Genomic DNA, 25,719 nt, shown 5'->3' with positions numbered 1-25,719 from the left:
GATAGAGTGGATAGGGGAGCATGTGGCAGATGTTGCAAGTATATGGAATAGGTGGTAAGTTACTAAATGCTGTAAAGAGTTTTTATGAGGATAGTGAGGCTCAGGTTAGGGTGTGTAGAAGAGAGGGAGACTACTTCCCGGTAAAAGTAGGTCTTAGACAGGGATGTGTAATGTCACCATGGTTGTGTAATATATTTATAGATGGGGTTATAAAAGAAGTAAATGCTAGGGTGTTTGGGAGAGGGGTGGGATAAATTATGGGGAATCAAATACAAAATGGGAATTGACACAGTTACTTTTTGCTGATGATACTGTGCTTATGGGAGATTCTAAAGAAAAATTGCAAAGGTTAGTGGATGAGTTTGGGAGTGTGTGTGTAAAGGTAGAAAGTCGAAAGTGAACATAGAAAAGAGTAAGGTGATGAGGGTATCAAATGATTTAGATAAAGAAAAATTGGATATCAAATTGGGGAGGAGGAGTATGGAAGAAGTGAATGTTTTCAGATATTTGGGAGTTGACGTGTCGGCGGGTGGGTTTATGAAGGATGAGGTTAATCATAGAATTGATGAGGGAAAAAAGGTGAGTGGTGCGTTGAGGTATATGTGGAGTCAAAAAACGTTATCTATGGAGGCAAAGAAGGGAATGTATGAAAGTATAGTAGTACCAACACTCTCATATGGGTGTGAAGCTTGGGTTGTGAATGCAGCAGCGAGGAGGCGGTTGGAGGCAGTGGAGATGTTCTGTCTAAGGGCAATGTGTGGTGTAAATATTATGCAGAAAATTCGGAGTGTGGAAATTAGGAGAAGATGTGGAGTTAATAAAAGTATTAGTCAGAGGGCTGAAGAGAGGTTGTTGAGGTGGTTTGGTCATTTAGAGAGAATGGATCAAAGTAGAATGACATGGAGAGCATTTAAATCTGTAGGAGAAGGAAGGCGGGGCAGGGGTCGTCCTTGAAAAGGTTGGAAGGAAGGGGTAAGGGAGGTTTTGTGGGCGAGGGGCTTGGACTTCCAGCAGGCGTGCATGAGCATGTTCGATAGGAGTGAATGGAGACGAATGGTATTTGGGACCTGACGATCTGTTGGAATGTGAGCAGGGTAATATTTAGTGAAGGGATTCAGGGAAACCGGTTAGTATTTTTATATAGCCAGGCTTGAGTCCTGGAAATGGGAAGTACAATGCCTGCACTCTAAAGGAGGGGTTCGGGATATTAGCAGTTTGGAGGGATATGTTGTGTATCTTTATATGTATATGCTTCTAAACTGTTGTGTTCTGAGCACCTCTGCAAAAACAGTGATTATGTGCAAGTGAGGTGAAAGTGTTGAATGATGATGAAAGTATTTTCTTTTTGGAGATTTTCTTTCTTTTTGAGTCACCCTGCCTCGGTAGGAGACGGCCGACTTGTTGAAGAAAAAAAAAAGACAAGAACAAGAACTGGAAAGAAAATAGAAGAAAACCTAGAGGGGTATGTATATATATGCTTGTACATGTATGTGCAGTGTGACCTAAGTGTAAGTAGAAGTAACAAGACGTACCTGAAATCTTGCATGTTTATGAAACAGAAAAAAGGACACCAGCAATCCTACCATCATGTAAAACAATTACAGGCTTTCGTCTTTCACTCACTTGGCAGGACGGTAGTACCTCCCTGGGCGGTTGCTGTCTACCAGCCTACTACCTAGGAATAGTTGCTTATATCTTACACTAACGTCCTCCTCTGTTAATTTAAAAACTTTCGCCTCTCTCTTATTTGCTGTTGCCGTTTTCTTTTTACTCTATCTACCTCTTACCCTAACTGTAGCTACAAGTAAATAATGATCCGATATAGTATCTGTTGCCCCTTTATAAACATGCACATCCTGAAGTCTACCCATCAACCTTTTATCCACCATTACATAATCTAACAAGCTACTTTCATTATGTGCTATATTGTATCTTGTATACTTATTTATCCTCTTTTTCTTAAAATTTTTGTTACTTATTATCAAACCTCTTTCTATACATAATTCAATTAAAGGCTCCCCATTTTCAGTTTCCCCCTGGCACCCCAAACTTACCTACTACTCCCTCTACAATAGTTTTTGCCCACTTTAGCGGTTAGGTCTCCACCACGAGTACCCTCGCTTGGTTCAAAACTCCCCATGCACTCACTTAACATCTCCCAAAATTTCTCTCTATCCTGTACACTTTTCACTTTTCCAGGTGCATATGTACAGTAATTCTTACCGGGCCTTTCAGAACTCCATAGCAGAAAGAGATATAAAAAATGTACACTTTTTATAATGTATTAAATTTTATCAGCTTAATTCACAAATATTCCACACTTAGTATTGCAGTTCTTAAGTTCGTACAGCATCTTCCTTGATTACTTTTTTACTTAGCAGTCCTGGAAAAGGAGCACATAAGTAAAAGATCCCATAATAATTGAGACAGAAAGAAAGATGAAATTGTAATCCTTGATGGATAAATGTTACATATACTCTAGTGGATAGATAAACTGTATATGATTTTTATTGTTCGTAAATTATCACTGACTATCCATAATAATTAAAAAATAATCATTATTCCTTATTTTTGTTTTGGCAGTTACGATCAATGTCACAGGTGAAAGATCGTCTGCACAAGTTCATCATGAGTCACTTAGCACGCGACCGTGTTCCTCTGTGTATCAACCCAATGTCTGCAGCATACAAGAGCTTTGCCAGGTTAGCTTGAGCTTATAATTCACAAATATAAGCAGGAATTGTCCATAGTTGCTGTAGTTATTCTTGTAAACCTTTAAAGTAATTGTCTTAGAATGAATCTTAATAGACATGTCATTCTTCTGTGTAGAAATTTCTGCCTGTGTGAGGATATTTTTGTATAATTTTACACAGAAGCAATTTCTTCAGATGCACTAGTTCGACAGTTAGTTATCCAGTAAGTGGTTGCATATTTATTGACTTTTAACCCCTGAATCATCCTCTTTCCCAGGCCCTCTCTCTCCCTCCCTCCCTCTTATCAGTACCTGTAATGTCCACCTCTCTTTTCCCAATCTCTGGAGTGCCTTTTTTTTTTTTTTTTTTTTTTTTTTTTTTTTTTTTTTTTTTTTTTTTTTTTTTTGTTACTAATCCTCTCTCAGTAACTGAAGTTTGTGATGAGTACTGGTGTGATTATTCCTTGAGTTCATTTGAGTAGATGAAAAATGTTACTTAATATTATGTAATTAATTTGCATGTAACAGGCAAACCTCGCTGAACTTTGGTGGTATATTCTTGAAAGCCAAGATTTAAGGTGGGGAAACATATAGGTGTACTAGTTTGAGCAGAAAAATATATGGCCCTACATTCAATTACAAATGCAGTATACAGTATTATAAATAAGAGTTTTACACTTGCCAAATATTCATCAGAATGCAGCATATTGTATTTTGGTGTTGAAAGGTGATAGGGTTTGGTGTTAGTAGGTTGGTGGGAGATGGGGGAATCAGCCACCTCTTCATCTGATGATGAAGCTGAAGGACGAGAGCTCCTGTTCTGGTGTGTGACTACCAAACTTGAAGGAAAAATACTCTACTGATGTTTGTAAAGCTCGCCCCCCTTTTTTTTGTTTTGTCCTCTATTCAGCTTCATGGAGTAGAGAAGATTGCTGTTAAATCGCTCAGCAACTCCAACAGCTGAATGTATGGTTGCCTCATTTTGTAAAGATTGTTATTATTACTTCTGTGACAGTCTCTAATAACCTCTGTTGAGTGATTTCATAAATGGCAGATGTTCCTTCAACAGCCTTTTTATCTAGCATTGCACCTCATTCTTGTTTGTACTGCAGCTACAGTGGCTTTCAACTCGCCACTAGAGGAAGTGTTGCAGGCATACAATAAAGGCCTTTCCACTGAGTAGCTACCTTCAGTATAAACGAGAATGAAGTGTACTGTCCGATCACAGGCTGCTAAAGCAATACCTGCCTCTTGTGAAATTGCTCAACAGAAGTTCTGTGAAAGCTGATTGGTATTGATCATAATTGTTGAAGCTTCATTGAAACTACTGATGTCATTACCCCATTCTCATCGCATTGTAGCAAATGTTACTTCTTTCCATGAGTTACTGCTGTTGCAAATTACTTCTGTGATGGTGTAACTTTGCCAGAATTTCTTTAATATTTGCTCAGTGGGTCTGTCTGGTGATAAACTGAGACAGAAATTGTCTAGTTCTGTATAATAAAGCATAAATGAGGCTAGAAAATTTTCATCCATTGGTGGAATCAACAAAAACATGTTTTGAGGATTAACTTGACCCAAATAAATTTTGAAATATCAAAGTAATTAAATGACCTATAAAATTATTCAGTAGGCAGTGATGCTTTTGACACAGTATGTTGCAACAGTTATAGAGAAATACTTAGTAAACCAATCTTCAGATATTCTTGGTTACCCAGGCTTTCTAGTTTGAGCACCAGAACACTACAAAATTGCTGTTTCAGAATGATTAACTAACTTAGACTTAAAATGTCCAGGAGCACAAGACACTCCCTAGAAGTCTTAAAATCTTGAAAATGCTTCTTTTCAGCAGATATAAAGATTTTTTCTGGGATTTTCTTCTAATATAAGATTCATCAGTAGTAAACATTTGAAGTGTAGCCACCTTTTATTGATTTCAGGAACATATTCTGAAAATTAATTGCTGCTTATGTGTCAACACTGGCTACCTTGCCAATTTTATTAAGGTTATTCTTTTTATGACTCGTCTCATACCCATCAAACCTGCCTCTGCTAATACTGAATGTTTTCATTCTTGAACACTTACTTTTTGATTCTTTAGTTCTTAACCCGTAAACGGTCCAAACGTATACGTATATACGTTCTTACCGCTAGTGCCCCAAATATATATAAATGTTTTATTTTTGTGACTAGTTAATGGTCAAAAATTATCACATGTTTTCTCTTATGTGTGGGTTATTTGTGTATTGTTCCAGACATGGTATTATGCCTTTTTATTCTTTAAGGAAGAAGATGTACCAAAAGAATATTAGACAGCTCTTCATGGTATTGTGCCTTTTTATTCTTTAAGGAAGAAGATGTACCAAAAGAATATTAGACAGCTCTTCATAGAGAGGTAGAATAATGACATGGATAACAAGAGGAAATAGTAAGTGCTACAACCACTGGAAATTTAAAAAAAAAGAGTTGTATAATGGATTAAATGCTGTAGCTAGGACACTACAGGCTTATCTTCACTTCTGTAGCTACAAATAGATAGCTATAGATTTGCTTTCTTCCTTTCTTATTTCTCTTCCAATGGGTAAGCGTAATTTCACATGGCTTACATATACAATTTTGTATGAATCAAGTTTTTTGAATAATTTCACCTTGTCTTGTCTAAAATACTTGTCAATAGCACACGGGATGGGGTAGCTTGCAGCTGGGAAGAGATTAGGAGTGGAAAGTGGGATATTGCAGCAGTGGGCTCTGATGGTAGAAATTAAGCAAAGGGAAGGTTATGGCTCACTATATAGTGAGCCTTGGGTTATACAATTTGCCTCATTTGGTGGCATTGTGTGTGCACCATGTGACCTGCCAATTTCAAAGTTAGCTTACATATAGCAGCATTTAGGATGAGTTCCAAATATTTATTGAGTGTTAAAGAAGTAGTAGTGCAAAAGTACAAAAAACCATTGCCGGTTCTTTAGAGAACAAATTTATTTTATATGCCCCTTTGAAGGTAGAGAAAAAGGCTTTAAAACCACTTAAGCCCCTGGTTTTGCTTCAACAATTGTAGCCACAGTTCATGTCCAAAAGGGATAAAATTCTAGCCTGTGCTAAATCTGCTATACCAAGAACTACTTCTATATTAATGTTACATAATTTACTGGATAGTATGGAGGAACTGTTAAGTGTTTGGATCAAGGTACATAACCTGAAGTACATCCTAGGGAATAGGTAGAGAATTATGGAGATGGCAAATTGTTTGCAGAGTAATTTAAAAAAAAATAAAAACATGGTGGGAGTTCAACAGTGCTAGTTCAAGGTGGTTTTACAGATTTAAGCAGCATATCCAAATGAATACTGTTACAATATATGGTAAGGCTGCAATTGCTTGCAGTGAAGCCATATTAATAAGATTAAGGAAGGAAAGCACACATCTGAACAGGTCTTTAATTCTGATGAAATTGAGTTTTTTGGAAAATACCAGAAAGAGCCATTTTATCCACTGCTTTGAAAAGTGTTTCCAGGTTAAAAGGATCTCCTAAAGCTTCTTAAATGGGCAATGCAGCTGAAGATTTTAAGTTTAAGTCCTAGTTAGTATGCCATGCATAAACACCAAAAATAGCTTGTCTGTAATATTGTGCACAAAGAAGACAGCTTGAATAACTATGTTGGAAGAATGGTTTACTATATATATTTTGCCTGGCTGTTGCAAATGAGGGAAGGATGAATAATATAGTTCACATTACCATAAAACAAGGGATATAGGAAAGCATTGGTTTGGCAGTAGAGTTGTAGATGAGTGGAACAAACTGTAAAGTAGCATCACCAAAGCAAGCATTTCTCGGACTATGGTGTTTGTTTGGGTGATATTTTAAAACTAGTTAAAGCTGAGTTTCTGTACAGAACATTTTATCCTTAGTTCGACTACTGGATCGAAATGCTATAGACTCATTTATGAACAAAATCCGGCTAAGTCAACATTAAAAGATTCCTGGTAAGGTTACATCATCATGGAAAGAGATCACGTTGAATACTGCATGGAGAAATCTCTGGCCTGAATGTGTACATGACTTCAGTGGCTTTGATGTAGTTTCAGAAATGATGAGAAAGATTGTTGATCTCGAGACAAATTGGGCTAGAAGAAATTAATGAGGCTACTTTGGAGATGTTGCATGGAGGTGGAGAAGACCATTTTAATTGGAAGATGATGCAGTTTCAGTATGAGGGAGCATAATCACTAAATGTGGCTAATTCTGAAATTAGACTTCCTCTCATCAAATTTATTATGCTGAGGCTGTCAAGAGGTTATCAAGATCATAGAGTTGGCCATGGCATCCTTTACAGAATTTGATCTAAATTGATCACATAGCTGTAGAGTCACTGAGGAGTTTCAGCAATCAATTCAGTGTTACATGAGAATTTACAGAAAAAAGGAAGCCTGAGCATTAGAAACATCAGTAGATAAGTATTCCACTGCCAGCCTCCTCTCTACAAGTCGTGCAACTCCAAACAGGAGTCGTCATCCTTCAGATACCTCAGATGAAGAGGTTGATTCATCTCAACACCCCTCTACAAGTCATGCAACTCCAAACAGGAGTCCTCCTTCAACTTCATCAGCAGACGAAAAGGCGGATGAATTTGTCACTCTCACACCCACCAACTAACTCCAAATCTTCACCTTTCAACGCTATGACATGAAATGCAAGATATCAACGCATTTTGGGTGAGTATTAATTAAATGTTTTATAACATACAGTATACATTTTTATTCAAAATATGCACAACAATTATGTATATGGAACTACTTATGATTTTTTTGAGATATAGTTCAAGTGGAAAGGGAACCTCTTTCAGAGTTACCTCTGAAATTTGCCTTTTTGAGAACTGACTCAGTATTAAATGAGGCTTGTCTGTACTTACCAAAATCATGCTTTGTTCCATATTTGAAGGGCATGGCAGTTGTAAATATTTTTTTTTTTTTTTTTCAAAAAACCGGCCATGTCTTACCAAGGCAGAGTGACCTAAAAAGAAAAACGAATTTTTTTTTTTTTAACTTTAATAATTCATAAAGGAGGGATTACTACCCCCTTGCTCCCAGTTGTAGATAGTATATAGTTTTTAATAGAAATTTCAGTGGTGCAGGAGTCAGTGTACTGCTGGTAGAAGAGAAAAACCCATATGAAGACAAAAACAAGGAAAAATAGTTGTCTTTATATTTTGACCTCCAGCTGTGGTCCTCTTTATTTGGAGGTTGAAATATGCATACAATTATTCTTCATTGTGTCTCCATGTGGTTTTTCTCACCCTTTGTTCATTACACTTTGATGCAGCAACATTAATGTAATGTTGGTAGATTTGACTGGATTACTTGTGAGTGGTTGTCACTATGATCTTGTGTATCATGTTTCACTAAATCACTGAAAATATTTCTGTTAGTACTGTGTATAAGGCATTGCATGGCAGAAAAGAATAAACACTACCATGACCAAAGTCCAGCTTAGTCAGTGAATTCATTCCTTAAGGTTTTGTCTGCTTGTGAGAATGTGTAAATATTGGCTTTTGTAGCTGTAAGTTAGGCTCGGAGTTCCATAACAAAGTATGGTAACTTGAGCTTCATAGCTCCATCCTCCCCATACCTGTGCTTTTCTCCATTGCTTGAATTCTTTTCTGCTGCACAACATCTCGTACATTATTTCAGTATGTGTCAACAGACCATTTTTCTCACTGCTAATAACAATTTTCTAATTCCATGCCTGAATTTGAAATTATGTAGTGAACTGAGTGAGACAATACAGTAGTCCCCCATATCTGCTGGGGATACGTTCCAAGACCTAACGCGGATACCCAAAACGTGGATAGTAGCAAACCCTATATTTAAGTATTGTTTGTTTACATACATACGTATTTATGATAAAGTTTAATTGATAAATTATCACAATATGCCGAGAATTAGCACTTCGTGGCTTCTCTTAGGCTTTGAAGAACTGTCACTATCACTACTTTTGCACTTTGGTGTCATTATTAAGCAAAATTAAGGGTAATTTTTGGACCATGGTAAACCACAGATAACTGAAACTGTGGAAACCAGACCCACAGATATGGTGGATGGTCCTACTGTATTTTTTTTTTTTTTTTCAACAAGTCGGTCGTCTCCCACCGAGGCAGGGTGACCCAAAAAAAAAAAAGAAAGAAAATCCCCAAAAAGAAAATACTTTCATCATCATTCAACACTTTCACCACACTCACACATTATCACTGCTTTTGCAGAGGTGCTCAGAATACAACAGTTTAGAAGCATATATGTATAGAGATACACAACATATCCCTCCAAACTGCCAATATCCCAAACCCCTCCTTTAAAGTGCAGGCATTGTACTTCCCATTTCCAGGACTCAAGTCCGACTATATGAAAATAACCGGTTTCCCTGAATCCCTTCACTAAATATTACCCTGCTCACACTCCAACAGATCGTCAGGTCCCAAGTATCATTCGTCTCCATTCACTCCTATCTAACACGCTCATGCACGCTTGCTGGAAGTCCAAGCCCCTCACCCACAAAACCTCCTTTACCCCCTCTTTCCAACCCTTTCGAGGACGACCCCTACCCCTCTTTCCTTCCCCTATAGATTTATATGCTTTCCATGTCATTCTACTTTGATCCATTCTCTCTAAATGACCAAACCACCTCAACAACCCCTCTTCTGCCCTCTGACTAATGCTTTTATTAACTCCACACCTTCTCCTAATTTCCACACTCCGAATTTTCTGCATAATATTTACACCACACATTGCCCTTAGACAGGACATCTCCACTGCCTCCAACCGTCTCCTCGCTGCTGCATTTACCACCCAAGCTTCACATCCATATAAGAGTGTTGGTACTACTATACTTTCATACATTCCCTTCTTTGCCTCCATAGATAACGTTTTTTGACTCCACATATACCTCAACGCATCACTCACCTTTTTTCCCTCATCAATTCTATGATTAACCTCATCCTTCATAAATCCATCCGCCGACACGTCAACTCCTAAGTATCTGAAAACATTCACTTCTTCCATACTCCTCCTCCCCAATTTGATATCAAATTTTTCTTTATCTAAATCATTTGATACCCTCATCACCTTACTCTTTTCTATGTTCACTTTCAACTTTCTACCTTTACACACATTCTCAAACTCATCCACTAACCTTTGCAATTTTTCTTTAGAATCTCCCATAAGCACAGTATCATCAGCAAAAAGTAACTGTGTCAATTCCCATTTTGAATTTGATTCCCCATAATTTAATCCCACCCCTCTCCCGAACACCCTAGTATTTACTTCTTTTACAACCCCATCTATAAATATATTAAACAACCATGGTGACATTACACATCCCTGTCTAAGACCTACTTTTACCGGGAAGTATTCTCCCTCTCTTCTACACACCCTAACCTGAGCCTCACTATCCTCATAAAAGCTCTTTACAGCATTTAGTAACTTACCACCTATTCCATATACTTGCAACATCTGCCACATTGCTCCTCTATCCACTCTATCATATGCCTTTTCTAAATCCATAAATGCAATAAAAACTTCCCTACCTTTATCTAAATACTGTTCACATATATGCTTCAATGTAAACACTTGATCTACACATCCCCTACCCACTCTGAAGCCTCCTTGCTCATCCGCAATCCTACATTCTGTCTTACCTCTAATTCTTTCAATTATAACCCTACCGTATACTTTTCCTGGTATACTCAGTAAACTTATTCCTCTATAATTTTTACAATCTCTTTTGTCCCCTTTCCCTTTATATAAAGGGACTATACATGCTCTCCGCCAATCCCTAGGTACCTTCCCCTCTTTCATACATTTATTAAACAAAAGTACCAACCACTCCAACACTATATCCCCCCCTGCTTTTAACATTTCTGTCATGATCCCATCAGTTCCAGCTGCTTTACCCCCTTTCATTCTACGTAATGCCTCACGTACCTCCCCCACACTTACTGTATATGTTTATTTAATTTCCTTGTTTTGTTTAAAAAAAAATTCTCACACATACAGTACTATCACTTAACCATGCTTTCAGCCTCTCTCTTCTCTTTACAGTGCTCATATATAACCTTACCAAAATGTTAAAATTTAGGTTGGATAGGCTTTTTCTATGTTCTAGAGCCTTCATGACACAATGTGTGTATGTCTGAATAGAGCTTAAAAGAATTTATCTTTTTAGGCCACTATATCATAAACGGTTGACATGCCAGCTTTATGATTTATTTTCTTACAGTGTTCTTGTGACTATCTCTCTCCTGTGCACACATTACAGCATATCCTCATTCTACTTTCTATCAGGGGAAACCTACTTCCTTTTTATATAAAATGTTGCATTATACTGTTCTATGGCATTTTGGAGGTATAATGTGGTCTACAATTGCTTAAGTACTGAAACACAGCATCTAAATGGTCAACACTGTTCAGCAAAGACAGTTCTGAACATGATGGACCCAAACAAAACAAAGTCCATCCAGTTACAGAATAATTTTGGAGTCAGTCACAATTTCAGTTTTTCAGAGAGATCCAAAATAGGGCATTTAGGGCCTGTTGTAGTTTTGTGAAATTTTTGCAGCAACGAATTAAACAAAAAAGAACAAAATTGTTGGTTTGAACTTTCAGTGTAACTGAACGAATGCAATCAGTTGTTTAAGAGGGGGTGAATGAACAATAATTTCTTTTTAGGACACTTTATGTAGGAATCTATATAAAGTAGGAATCTATGTAAAGGATACTTTCTGTTGTACAGAAGTGCTGAATTCTATGAATGATAGAGTAGAAATTCTAGGCATTAAAGTTGAAAATAGGAATTTGGTAATTATCCTATTATACAAACCACCATCGGCAACTGCTGAGGAATTCACAGATCAGTAAAGTAAGATAGATAGCTGTCTGGATAGGCTAGAAAGTCCTACACCAAATATTTTACTCCTTGGAGATTTTAATCTCCCTCATGTAAAATGGAAGATGGCACAACATAATGTTATACCAGAAATATCCCCGGGAAGCACCCTGGCTCAACAGGTACATACCAGGGAAATAATGAGGTTTTGTGAAAAGTACTCTTTAAACCAACAGGTAATTGATCCCACTAGAAATGAAAATACCCTGGATTTGATATTCACAAACAACGAGGAACTGATCAGAGACATAACAGTTTCCAAAACTATTTACTCTGATCATAACATCATAGAGGTTCAAACTAGTATTAACTCAGGGGTAGGAAACTGCATTGCTAAGTTAGAGATGGGATGTTCAGTAAGTTTAATTTTTAACAACCATAGAATTAACTGGGAAAAAATAAACCAAGAGCTATCAGACATACCCTGGAAATCGGACATGAGCACCCTAAATCCCCACCAGTGCCTAGAGAAGCTGAATACAGAAGCATACAAAGTATGTATGAAACATGTACCATTGAGGAAACCCAGAGGAAGATCAGATATAGAAAGAGAGCATAGATGGTACAGAAGAAGAAAACAGGTTACTGAACTGCTTAAAAACACAAATATGCTACAACAGAGGAAAGATAGACTTAGCAGTGAGATCACTGAATTAGAGCAAAAACTTAGGATGTCATACCTCACAGAAGAAGTACAAAGGGAACAAAAGGCCATACAGGATATTGCAAGAAACCCAAAATATTTTTATTCCTACGCAAAATCCAAGCTAAGAACTACCTGTAGAATTGGACCACTACTGAGAGGAGACTCGTATACTGACGATGAACAGGAAATGAGTGAAATCCTAAAAGAACAGTATGAGTCGGTGTTCAGCAACCCACTAAATGACAGCAAGGTAGAAAATGCAGAAATATTTTTCACTCCAGAAGAAGGCCACACAGACCAACTAATTGACATTAGTACAAATCCCATTGATTTCAAAAAAGAAATGGAAAACATGCCCACTCACTCAGCACCTGGACCAGATTCATGGAATGCTCTATTTATAAAGAAGTGCAAAGTACCACTAGTACTAGCCCTCAGTATTCTTCGGAGAAAGAGCTTAGATCTAGGTGAAATACCGGAGGCCTTAAAGAGTGCAGACATAGCTCCTTTGCACAAGGGAGGTAGTAGAGCAGTAGCTAAAAATTACAGACCAGTAGCCCTAACCTCTCACATCATAAAATTCTTCGAAAGAGTGATGAGACGGCAGGTTACAAATTTCATGGAGCAGCACAACCAACATAACCTGAACCAGCATGGTTTTAGAGCAAGACGATCATGTTTGTCACAGCTGCTGAACCATTATGACAGAATTACGGAGGCACTGGAAGACGACCAAAACGCAGATGTGATTTACACAGATTTTGCAAAGGCGTTTGACAAATGCGATCATGGAGTGATAGCGCACAAAATGAAGGCCATGGGCATTACAGGGAAGGAGGCAGATGGATTTTCAGTTTCCTAACATACAGAACACAAAAAGTATTAGTGAACAGGGCAAGATCCAGCATCAGCGAGGTCAAAAGCTCAGTGCCCCAAGGCACTGTCCTGGCACCTCTGCTGTTCCTCATCCTCATAGCAGACATAGACAAAAACACCCAGCACACTTTTGTATCATCATTTGCAGATGACACTAAAATAAGCATGAAAGTCAGTATGGTAGAGGACACTGAAAAAGTACAGGAAGACATAAACAGGGTTTTCCAGTGGGCAGTGGAAAACAACATGACGTTCATTGGTGATAAGTTCCAGCTGCTTAGGTATGGAAAGAATGAAGAACTCAAAAGGAGCACTATATACAAAACTCAAGAGGGTCACCAAATAGAACGTAAGGAACATGTAAAAGACCTAGGAATAATTATGTCAGCAGACCTTTCTTTTAAAGACCATAACAAGACAAAGATCATGACAGCCAGGAAGATGACGGGGTGGGTATTGAGAACTTTCAAAACAAGGGAAACAATGCCGATGGTGACACTTTTCAAATCATTAGTGCTCCCTCACTTAGAATATTGCTCAGTGCTGACAACCCCGTTCAGGGCAGGAGAAATATCGGAGCTGGAACAAATACAGAGATCGTTTACAGCTCACATTGAGCCAGTAAAGCACCTAAACTACTGGGAACGCCTGCAAGTCTTGAACATGTACTCATTGCAGCGGAGGAGAGAGAGATACATGATAATATATACCTGGAAGGTACTCAAGGGCTTGGTCCCAAATCTGCACACTGCCATAACAACATACTGGAGTGAGAGATATGGGAGGAAGTGTAAAATAAACCCAGTGAGGAGCAGGGGTGCGGTGGGGACGATAAGGGAACACTGTATCAACATCCGGGGTCCCAGACTTTTCAACATCTTACCAGAAGATATCAGAAACACTGCTGGAACAAGCGTTGAAGCCTTCAAGAAGAAACTAGACAAGTATTTTCACCAGGTGCCAGATCAACCAGGCTGTGATGGATATGTGGGGCAGCGGGCCTCCAGCAGCAACAGCCTGGTTGACCAGGCGAGCACCAGACGAGCCTGACCCATGGCCGGGCTCAGAGAGTAGATATACTCTCGAAATTCTTCAAAGGTATATCAAAGGTACCCTTTGATTGTCGGTGTATATATACGTCTTACGAGCCAGTGTTTTTGATGTATTAATATGTCAAAATTCTAGTGGCTTCAGATCAAGCAGGAGAAAGCTGGTAGGCTCACATGTGAGAGAATGGGTCTGTGTGGTCAATGTGCAGAGTATAAAAGCAATCCTGCAGCACGCAATGCATAATGAGAAAAAAAAACTCCGACCGTGTTTTTGGATTAAAACGCCAAATTTGAGGTGTATTTTTGTATAGTATTTATGGTTGTATTCTCGTTTTCTTGGTCACATTTGATAGAATGGAAGACATATTACAGAAATAGAGATGACTTTGATTGGTTTCATGATGAAAAGGAACTTGAAATTGAGCTCAAAAGTAGCTGAAATGATTGATTTTTGCCAATGTTTAAGAGTAAACAAATGACTTCACCGTCCAGTAAGTGACCAACTAGCCATTCTAATATACGGTCACAAATGAGTTGATGTTATTTATACAATTATTACAATAATGCAGTAGTCTGCACAACAGTAAATCTTCTATTTTTTGTGTGAATAAAAATTCAAATTAGAAAGAAAGAGTAATATAAGAGGGGCCTGAAGACATGACTGATGAACAGAGAAAATGTTATTTTAGTGCCACGAATGTCTATATTGTTTATTCTGGACACTTCTGAAATTGGCATCTTTTTTAATTTGCCTGAAATTGGCCAAATTACCAATTTCTGACCACTTTATTGGGTAGTTGACATCGGTAAATGAGCAGTTTCTTGTACTCAGTCAATAGAACAAATGGAGTTCTAAAAATATAGCTATGAGTTTGGTCGACTGGAACAATGGAATTGGCTGAAAATAGGGCTCAAAGTGGGTGAAATCGCCAATGCGTATACATGTATATCGCTGAGATTGCTAACTTCGCGAGAGCAGAATTCCGTAAATTTTCCATCAAATTTCGTACTTTTGATGTCATTACCATTGGGAAAAGATTCTCTATCATTTCATAAGAAAAATTATAATTTTTTTTTTTTTTTTCAAATATTTTGCGACACAGAGAGACACTTCAGGGTTTGGAGTCTTGACAGTCAAAGGGTTAAGTACATTATACTCACTCTATAAAAACTTTAAAATATTGCTGTGAATGTTGAAAGTACAATAGTGTAAAAGGTTTCATGTCATGTTGTAAATCTTCATCTGTCTCTCTTCATGTATTACCTTTCCATCCTGCCCTGATGAGTGCTTCTTCACCAATGAAATTGGGAAGGAGGGGAATGATGATTGATGAATACATTTATTTTAATGCATAAAATAATAAAAAATCAGTCAATGTTGTTTTGACATAATTCACATTTGTAGAAAAAAAAAAAATGAAGGTATCTTAGTTTTGCATCTGAACAAGTTGTTCTATGTGGTGTGTCTGGGTAAGTGATTTTTAGATTGCATGTTTTTTTTCAGGGGTTAAGGATTTGTTGTTATGCATTTATATTTAGTATGTAATTTTAATGTAACTGGAAATTTTATGTTGAAATTTTATATAATGTACTGTGTTAAATTCTAGAATGTCTCTAGGGAAGACATGTGTACACCAGAGTTACCTCAACACATCAACTTTCATTGGCTGATACTAATGTTGGCTATCCTGTATGTTCAGTGTCAATCTAGCGAGAGATGTAATATAGTATTACGGGCTTCAAACTTAATAAAACTAAGCTATGAGTAGAAATACAACTACAGTAAAACAAACTGAGGTAGAACGTAACCAAATTATACCTGCAATCCTACTACAGTGCTTTAATTTATAAGTCAATCATAAAATTTTTTTATGTACTGTCATTAACTTAGCAATTTAAAGGTACAGGTATAATTTATATTTACCATGGGGCACAGTTGGTCAGTTTAGTTTAGTCATGCTTGAAGAAATTTCTCACTTTGTGCAATATTTCTTTGTAAGTGATATTACAGGAGTTTTTTGGTGTGACTACAGTTCTTTCATTTCATTAAAATATTTTGAACTATCATTACGTCAACACTCATTAATCTGAGTAGTATCATTTCATTTATCACAACACTTTATTCTTCACAGTAGTGGTTCATTCTTTTCATTTAGCTTAGCTGATTTTTAAAATAATGAGTTAATATAATTCGACTATATCAAAACTATGTAAAAAACACTGCTCCATAAAGTAGAAAAGCTTTTTATTTCTAGTTGGCATGGACCCTGTGAGCTTTTGTCATAATACTGTATGCTAGCACACAATCTCAGTGTTCTTCACAGTTGCTTCTTTTGAGCGAATTACATTTATGGCTGTTCTGATACAGCTGAAAAGCTTACAAAATACTGTCCTCAACCATCTAATAAAATTCATTTTCATTTCATTGAAAATTTGTCTATATCATTGTTAGGCTTAAAGAACAAATCCTGTGCATTTCTTTCATGTTGAAATACCTAAACAAAAGTGAAAGTGGATGTAATTAGGTCACTTCGACCTGCTCAAAATAATCACTGACAGAACATTTAACAATATTTTTTTCCTGTTTTGTATGAGTCACTTACCATAATCATATGCTAGAATAGTTGTCATATATCCACATCATTGCTTTCTTCAATTCAGTTTCAAACACTTTATTCAGAGCTTGCAAGTTTCCACAATTAAGGATAATTTGACCTAGAACACAATTTTCTTTTAAAATGATATACTGTACTGTAGCTTACATTTGAATTTGTGTACAAAAGCATAAACACTAAAGCATTATGTAGTAAACCCCTCCCTCTAATGGACCTCCATATAACAAACTTAAGAAATGCAAAGCAAAATCCATTGGGTTAGTTAAGAAACAATGAAGTCCATTGGTTACATTTGTCTGTTATTGCTAGCACAATAGTAAAACAATCTCCTCTACCCATCATTACCAGCCACTTGTTTCACACTATTTGCCTGTTATGTCTGAGGTTTACATGTACATTTTAAAGATACTAAGGTTAACTGATAATTAGGACATGGGGGCACTGATCCTTGGAATTATTAACTAATAAAAGTGATGTAATTCTACAATACTTACATTGTCTTCCTCCCTTGCAACCATTTTGGTGCTACAAGTGTTGTGTAGCACTAAAAGCAATGTTAGTACAGTGCAATACTCTAGTCTCCTAGCTCACATCACTGCCATACCTAATTCCCATTAGGCAGTGCTCAGGATCTTGCCAGTTTTCACAAGAACTCTTGTGAAAAGAGAGGGAGTGAAGTGCTGGCTGTGGTGGTGGCAGCTGCAGTGCTGGCTGTGGTGGTGTAAGTAAGTAAGTTTATTCAGATACATGTATACACAAATACAGTTACATAGATTATCATACATAGCAGCATGTGTAGAGAACCTAGGATAACCCAAAAATGTCAGACAGAGTGACTTGTTTCCATTGGGTCCTTTTAATACCTTATTATTATACTATAAAGGATATAATATCTTCAGTGCTGACTGTGATGGTGGCAGCTGCAGTGCTGGCTGTAGTGGTGGCAGCTGCAGTGCTGGCTGTAGTGGTGGCAGCTTCAGTGCTGGTTGTGGTGAACAAATCTGTGATAGCCTTCTGCTTGGTTGAATATTGAAACTATCATTAAGAGTTTTTGTAGGATGGAAAGGCATCTATCACTGCTCGTTTGAAGTTCAAACTCCTGTTCACCATTTTAACCCTTGCAATTAAAAGTACTGACAGGATTGTGATTTAAAAAAAAAAATGAAATGGTAGAGAATTTTTTTTCTAAAGGTAATGACACCAAAAATGTAAAATTTGATGGAAAATTTATGGAATTACGGAAGTGCAAAGTTGGTGGGTGGGATGCAATTTACATATTGGTGATTTCACTGACTTTAAGTCCAGTACTCAGTTCAACCCAGTTTCTAGCTATTTTGCTAGTATGCCTTCCATCAGTTTTAGCTATTTTGTTTTCTGTTTTATCGATTGAACATAAAACTGCCCATTCAACTATCAGAACTACCCTATAATGTGCAGAGTTGGTAATTTGGACAATTTTCAACAAAATTCAATAAATTTCACTTTAAAAATACTGTCCAAAATAAGCACTGTAGATATTCCACTCACTAAAGCAGTTTTTTCTCTGTTCATTAATCATGTGCCCAAGCCTCTCCTATATTACACTTTCCCTTCATTTTGAATCCATCATGAGACAAAAAAATCAAAATTTTGCCCTATTTCTCAAATAATAAAATATAACCAAGAATGATTGGTCATGGTATAAATTGTCCCAATAATTGAAGCAAACCTAGTAAAAACACAAAAGACAGATGGGGGGGGGGAGGGGAGAAAGCAGGGAGGCCCTATCCTTCCTCAGAAAAATTTTCAAAAATATATTTCTGCCACTTTGAAACCTGTTTCAAGCTACTTCTGGTCTGAAACTGACTAAAATAATCTGTACTTTAGTAGTATGTTTTCCATTCTGTTAATTGATACCAAAAAACAGCCAGTAAAACCAGAAAACCATACTAGAAGATGCCTCAGATTCACCACTGTAAATCAATAACAAGTTTAGAGGAGCATTTTTCTCATCATGTAAGGCATGGGGCAGGATTATTTTTTATGTATATTATGCTTGCTCATTGCACAGACCCATTCTCTCATGTTTAGGTCAAAATTTACCACTCACAGCTTATTTGAGGGAGCTGAGTTCTAGATGTAGATCTGTGTGAGCAACTCTGGTGTCACTGACACAGATCTATGTGAAAGACAGTGAAAGGGTTAACTTCCATAACAGATTTATCCAGAAATGATGCTAGTTATTAATTACATGCAGAAGACAAAAATTTCATACTAATTTTGCTCAAACCATACCACAGGTGGGGCTTGAACTCACAGTTAGTGAGTCGTAAACTACAGACTGACGCATTAGCCACTGGGCCAGCTAGCTACAATAAGATTCATCCAACTAGGTATATTTATACACCATAGGAAGGTTAGCATAGGCACCACTGTGACCACAAATGCAAGTTTTCACCCCTTTTAGCCACATCATCATTTTCACTGTTTTCTTCCTCTTAACTTGTTCTTAACATTTCTTGAGTGTCCTCCATTGACAGCATATTGTCTTGTTATGCAAATAGTTTGTTTTTCTACATTTGCCTCATATTCTTGAAATCCTTTTCCCCAAAGTTGATGTGCCATTCTCACAATTCTTCTCACTCACATTAGAAAAAACTATCGAACTCATTCACTATCTCTGGTAACAACTTCCAGCAAGCAATGAGTGTGGATTCCTTCACCACATTCATTTCTTCTTTGATGTAGATGATGCTGTCTATAATACAATTGTACCCCCGTATCTGCAGGGATAACGTTCCAATATTTATTAACACATCGGCTGTTTCCCACCAAGGCAGGGTGGCCCAAAAAAGAAAAACTTTCATCATTCACTCGATCACTTTCTTGCCAGAGGTGCATTTACACTACAGTTATAAAACTGCAACATTAACACCCCCCCTTTAGAGTGCATGCACTGTTGTACTTCCCATCTCCAGAACTCTAGTCCGGCCTTCCAGTTTCCCTAAATCTCTTCACGAATATTACCCTGCTCACACTCCAACAGCACTTCAAGTCCTAAAAACCATTTGTCTCCATTCACTCCTATCTAACACTCTCACACATGCTTGCTGGAAGTCCAAGCCCCTCACACACAAAGCCTACTTCCCCCCCCCCCCAACCATTCCTAGGCCCACCTCTACCCCGCCTTCTCTCCACTACAGATTTATACACTTGAAGTCATTCTATTTTGTTCCATCCTCTCTACATGTCTGAATCACCTCAGCAACCCCTCAGCCCTCTGGATAATAGGTTTGGTAATCCTGCACCTCCTCCTAATTTCCAAACTAAGAATTCTTTGCATTATATTCACACCACACATTGCTCTCAGACATGACATCTCCTCTTTGTTGCAACATTCACCACCCATGCTTCGCACCCATATAAGAGTGTTGGTATAACTATACTCTCACACATTCCCTTCTTTGCTTCCATGGACAAAGTTCTTTGTCTCCATAGACTCCTCAGTGCACCACTCACCTTTTTCCCCTCATCAGTTCTATGATTCACCTCATCTTTCATAGACCCATCTGCTGACACGTCCACTCCCAAATATCTGAATACATTCACCTCCTCCATACTCTCTCCCTCCAATCTGATATCCAATCATTCATTACCTAATTTTTTGTTATCCCCACCACCCTACTCTTTCCCATATTCACTTTTAAATGTCTTCTTTTACATACTCTACCTAACTCATCAACCAAGCTCTGCAACTTCTCTTCAGAATCTCCTAAAAGCACAGTGTCATCAGTAAAGAGCAACTGTAACAACTCTCACTTTACATACATACCTGTGGTAGAGTTTAATTGATAAATTATGCAAAATAAGTCTAGAATAGCATTTTTTCACTGATGGAAAGCATTTTGGCTTCTCTTAGGCTTTGAAGAACTGCCAGCATCACTACTTTTGCACTTTGGGGCCATTATTAAACAAAATTAAGGGTTATTTCTGGGCCATAGTAAACCATGGATAACTGAAACTGTGGCTACTGAATCCGTGGATACGGGTGTTCTACTGTATTGTAATTTTCCAGCACACTTCCACAGCAGGTGCTTCATTGTCTATCATATCTACAGAGCATCACAAATTAAATGATATTAAGTACCTTTTGAAGGCAACAGTAATCCCTTGATGTAAGGACTACAGTATAGATGCTTTCACAGGCATGATCTCCACTCTAATACTTGGGTGATTTTGGCCAACATCACTCAGATATGCAGGAATGCTGTCTGCAAGGAAGATGTTAAGTGAAAATTTCTTTGATCTATCTATCCATCCACTGTGGGGAGAAAGTTGTGCTATCAGTCCTGAAACATAGTTTTGTTGAATCAGGCTTTTATAGTTACTCTCCATTACTCTGAAAAACACTCCTGAACTTATTTTTAAGAGCCTGGGGTTGAGGAAATGGTGCAGCAGGATAGCCTTTATCCTGTAGTTCCTCTGAAGCATGTGAACAGAGAAAAGTCACCCTGTCATTGGTAGTCTTGAAGGAATCAGCAAATTTTTTGTTTTCATAGAGGAATGTGCAGTTAGTAATCAACTTCTAGATGGTCTCATTGCTACTAAAAACCTTATCTGGTATGCATCCCTCCACTTTGATGGTCTTGAGTTGAGTAAGAGTCTTACTTTGCCTTGTTGTCAACGTATACTGAAAAAAATTCACATCTCATACCTGTTCTTGCATTTCCTAAATGAAATTTTACCAGTAATTAAAGTACAGTACAACAGTATCACTACTGTTTTAACCTCTCCTGCTGGCCACTTTATCATATACCCATTTCATGCATGTCCTAAATTCACAAATTTAGTCCTTTCTCGGTCTTAACTATGTTAGGGGTCATTTACGAAAGATGCCACTTTAGAATCTGTTGAACAGGTCCCCCCACCCCCCACTGACACATACTAGAATTTCTGCTCATTTTTCTTTATACTATGCACTGTGGGTTCACACAGTATATCATAATGTCTGCCAACAGAGGCTGCAGGCATGTCTGATACTCCCATTCTCATATTTAATATCACTTTGACTGTCTTCTTGACCTGTTGGGCTTAGGAGCCATGATGGAATCCAAATATAGCTCAGTAAAATTGTAATTTTACTTGTGTGGGGTGCGTAAGGGAGATATACGGTACACAGGCTCCACCACTGGTCACTACGTATCTTTGCACTCTAGCTCACACTCACATCTGTTCTCTTGCTTCATCCTTTTATACTGCCTTTAATCTCCTGCAATATCAGTGCCTGTTTTCAATTTAAGTAAGTATAAAGTAAATTAGTTATAATGCATCAAATTTACTATTGTAATTAAATTGGTGGAAAATGGAATATAAAATATGAATTATTAATAAATACAACCAGTTGTGCAGGACTGTAGTGTACATACTTCACTCGAGTATTAATATGCAGGTTTACTATATACATACTGTAATTTACAAAAACTTTATTATAAGTATTAATTACACATCATCCTAAATCGTATTCATAATTAATTTAAAGCTTCTATGTTGTTCATACATGCCTAGGTGGAACATTAAACTTTTTTTAATATAAAAGTGAATTTAAATGTGGATTTTTAAGCATAGTAAATAATTCATGGTCTGTTCTGTTTTATAAAGTGTTATCTGATGTACAGGATGCAATTATTTTATTGTTTTTAAAGTTTAACTACTTTGAATGCAGTTCAGTTCTTTTGTTTTTCACTGCAAAGAAATGGAGACTGTTTCATGTATATGTCCACCAAGTCAATATGTACAGATCTTCAGTAAATATGATAGGCTTTTTTTTTTTTCTAAGTTTTTGTCACTTTTTTGTTTGGTTAATACTTCAGGATACTATATCCTGGAGCCACCCCTCTCAAGAAGGGAATTTTCTGAAGGGACCCTAGCCATCTTAGATGTAGATATTTGTCCATGTCAGTACTGTAATATAAAATGTTTTGTAAATACTGTACTGTGATTTCTTTCATTATTATTCTAGTTTTTGTAGTAGTGTATTTTATTTATATATAATTTTGTTTATATGAATTGTATATTATATTTTTTTCTAATTTTGTGCGTTTAGAAACAAAAATGCTGAGTTTTATGGTATTTTAACCCGTAAATGGTCCAAACGTATATATACGTTCACTATCCCAGTGCCCCGAATATTTTGAAAAATGAAAAAATCTTTTTTTTTTATGAAAATAAAGAGCACATTTTTCTAAGTGTTATAGAATAAAAAAAAAATTTAGGGTCAGTACTTACAGAGATATGAGGCCGAGAAGTTGGCACTGAATGGTCATGTGACAGCAACATCAAGTCCTGCAGCTTGCAGAATTGTTGCCAATATACCTTTTTTTCTATTTTTCATATTATTTTATATAATTTTTATGTTCTGATAATTACAATTTATTGTAGTTCTTGTCATTTCATAACCAATCTTTGTTCTGACACTAGTATTAAGTATTGAAATTGTACTCAGATTGTCACAAACACACTGACAAGTGGACATTTACACCTGCCTTGGCCATTTACTATTGTCTTGCAATATATACAAAGTATTTATATGTCCCAGCAATGGGACATATATTATAATAATATTATAATATAATATTATATTATAATAATAATAATAATAATATTTAGTAATATTTAGTGAAGGGATTCAGGGAAACTGGTTATTTTGTATAACTGGACTGGAAATGGAAAGTACAATGCCTGCACTCTAAAGGAGGGGTTTGGGATATTGGCAGTTTGGAGGGATATATTGTGTATTTTTATTCGTATATACTAATAAACTGTTGTATTCAGGTCACCTCTGCAAAAACAGTGATTATGTGTGAGTGAGGTGAAAGTGTTGAATGATGATGAAAGTATTTTCTTTTTGGGGATTTTCTTTCTTTTTGGGTCACCCTACCTCAGTGGGAGATGGTCGACTTGTTGAAAAAAAAAATAATAATAATAAGAAGAAATGAATAATAATAATACATGTACGTAATAATAAGTTCCTTTGAAGCATGTAAAACAAGCCTCAGTCCACCCCTGACAGTGAAGCGATAAGATGAGATAACATTAGATAAGAGTTGACATTTGATGAGCGTCGGCCCTCGCTTTGTTTTCGCTGGTACACAAAAGTGTCTGTTTGTCTGTCTGTCAAGCTCCCTGTCTATCTGTCTATCCATTTAGCTCTCTGTCTCAGAGAGAGCCACAAGACTGCGTCATCATGTTTACTCATATCTTCAAGCAGAGTATAGCACTTTGTCTGGATTTTTTGGGTTATCCTAGGTAATTTACACTATGTATACTTGTATTTATGTGTACCTGTGAGACAGATAGAAAGAGATAGACAGAGACAGACAGAGATAGACATAGAAACAGACAAACAAACAGAGCCAGGCCGCCAGCAGCTGGACAGCCAGCTGGCCAGCCAGTGAATCAGCCAGCCAGCCAGCCTGCTGAACAAGTATTACGTTCCAGAATTGTTTCTCTTTACTTAGGGCATAGGTTATAAGACATTCTGAAAGGGTGTTGCACAAGTGTTGCACATGGGTTATTATCGAGGTTTTTTGATATTTCCTCAGCCACTTATGGCCACATACACCTCAAAGCCACTATACTCGGGGTCAACATTACTTTCCTCTTAAAATGGGAGAGTTAATACTACATGAAATCAGTGAATCCCAGGTGTTTGCCGCGCTGTTTGCTCTAGCTGGCGCCCATTTGAACTGGTGCTCCCACAAGGTACTAAGTGGTCCCAGATTTTTTTAATACAGTGCACACTGAGTGTTATGACCCATTCTATGCTGACAAAGCATCTCAGGCCAATCGTGCCATATTTGAAGGCAGGAAAAATAAAACGTTTATATACGTTTGGGGCACTAACAGTGAGAACGTATATATACGTTTGGACCGTTTACGGGTTAACTAACATTTTTCTACTAATGTTTACCTTGGAGCTCCTGTGAAAGTATCATACAGTATTTATTAATACGAAGAAAATGCTGTAATTATTATAGGTATTTATTTTATAAGTCATTTAAATTTTGTCTTAATAACAATTCTCTTCTTAAGGCGCACTAGTACTGCGTCATCTTTATTTTACAACCTGTTGCACGTCTTTACACCACCGAACACAATAGTTTTAAATCAAACAATTTTTTGTATAATTTCTCTTTATATTTTCTTACTACATGGGTACTCCTATTTTTTTCATAGGTATTGATAAGTATCATTCTTGTCAGTGTTGTTTCTTAGTGGAAGAAGTTTGGGGGCTTGATTTATATCACTGCCAAAATATGTAGATTGCTTCAATAAATGTTTTAGGCATCAGGCTTATATCTTTGATGGTTGAAAGTATGGAACTTGTGGGCTGCTCATTGTTGGAAAAAGATTCCTTCAGAACTTGTATGTGTCTGAATGTTGGAGAAGATTCCTACATGATATTTGTACATGAGAAATCAGCAGCATAGTCTTACTCTAAATACTATATCCATAACTTCATGGCATTTGTATTTCACTCTGAAGTACAAAATGCAGATCTGTCATACATTGCCCATACATCTGCTGTATTCTTTTTTACCTAGCTAGCTGCATCTTTTAACAAATACATTCATATGTTAATACCATTGAAATATTGTATCATCTTATTTTATCACCTAATGGTTTAGTTTTATTTAGCTTACATCCTCATGTTTCAGACTATATTCTTGTTTTGCTTGTTTAATTAATATTTAATTGTTTTTAGTATATAGTTCTTCCAGCAAACTTGGTCAAGTCAGCTGATTTTCCATTTTGATCTTTTTTTCAAGGTTATTGTTGTTTTTCTTCCTTCTCATTTTTTGTGATGATTGGTTTTGAAAACCGACAAGTTGAAGATTGAGACACTTATGCAGCATATGGGAATCTTTAT

At 37.0% G+C, this 25,719-nt stretch overlaps 1 protein-coding gene across 8 annotated transcripts in view; it reads left to right on the top strand.

The window, feature by feature from the left end:
- nmo (serine/threonine-protein kinase nemo) overlaps nucleotides 1–25,719 on the top strand; it is a 758,381-nt gene that overhangs the window by 651,338 nt on the left and 81,324 nt on the right. For 3 of the 8 annotated variants that reach the window (XR_011391086.1, XR_011391085.1, XM_070080136.1), the window contains exon 9: nucleotides 2,584–2,702. Coding sequence is in view for 2 of the 8 variants with exons in the window: in XM_070080136.1 (XP_069936237.1) it covers nucleotides 2,584–2,702 (119 nt within the window). In the remaining 6 variants the exon portion in view is untranslated. The other 5 variants (XR_011391092.1, XR_011391090.1, XR_011391083.1 and 2 more) reach the window with 4 other exon arrangements.

This window comes from Cherax quadricarinatus, chromosome 6 (assembly GCF_038502225.1).
Source record: "Cherax quadricarinatus isolate ZL_2023a chromosome 6, ASM3850222v1, whole genome shotgun sequence".
In the NCBI taxonomy this organism is placed as follows: Eukaryota; Metazoa; Arthropoda; class Malacostraca; order Decapoda; family Parastacidae; genus Cherax; species Cherax quadricarinatus.
Note: the sequence above shows the minus strand (reverse complement) of the source record. Positions and strands in the feature narration are given on the sequence as shown.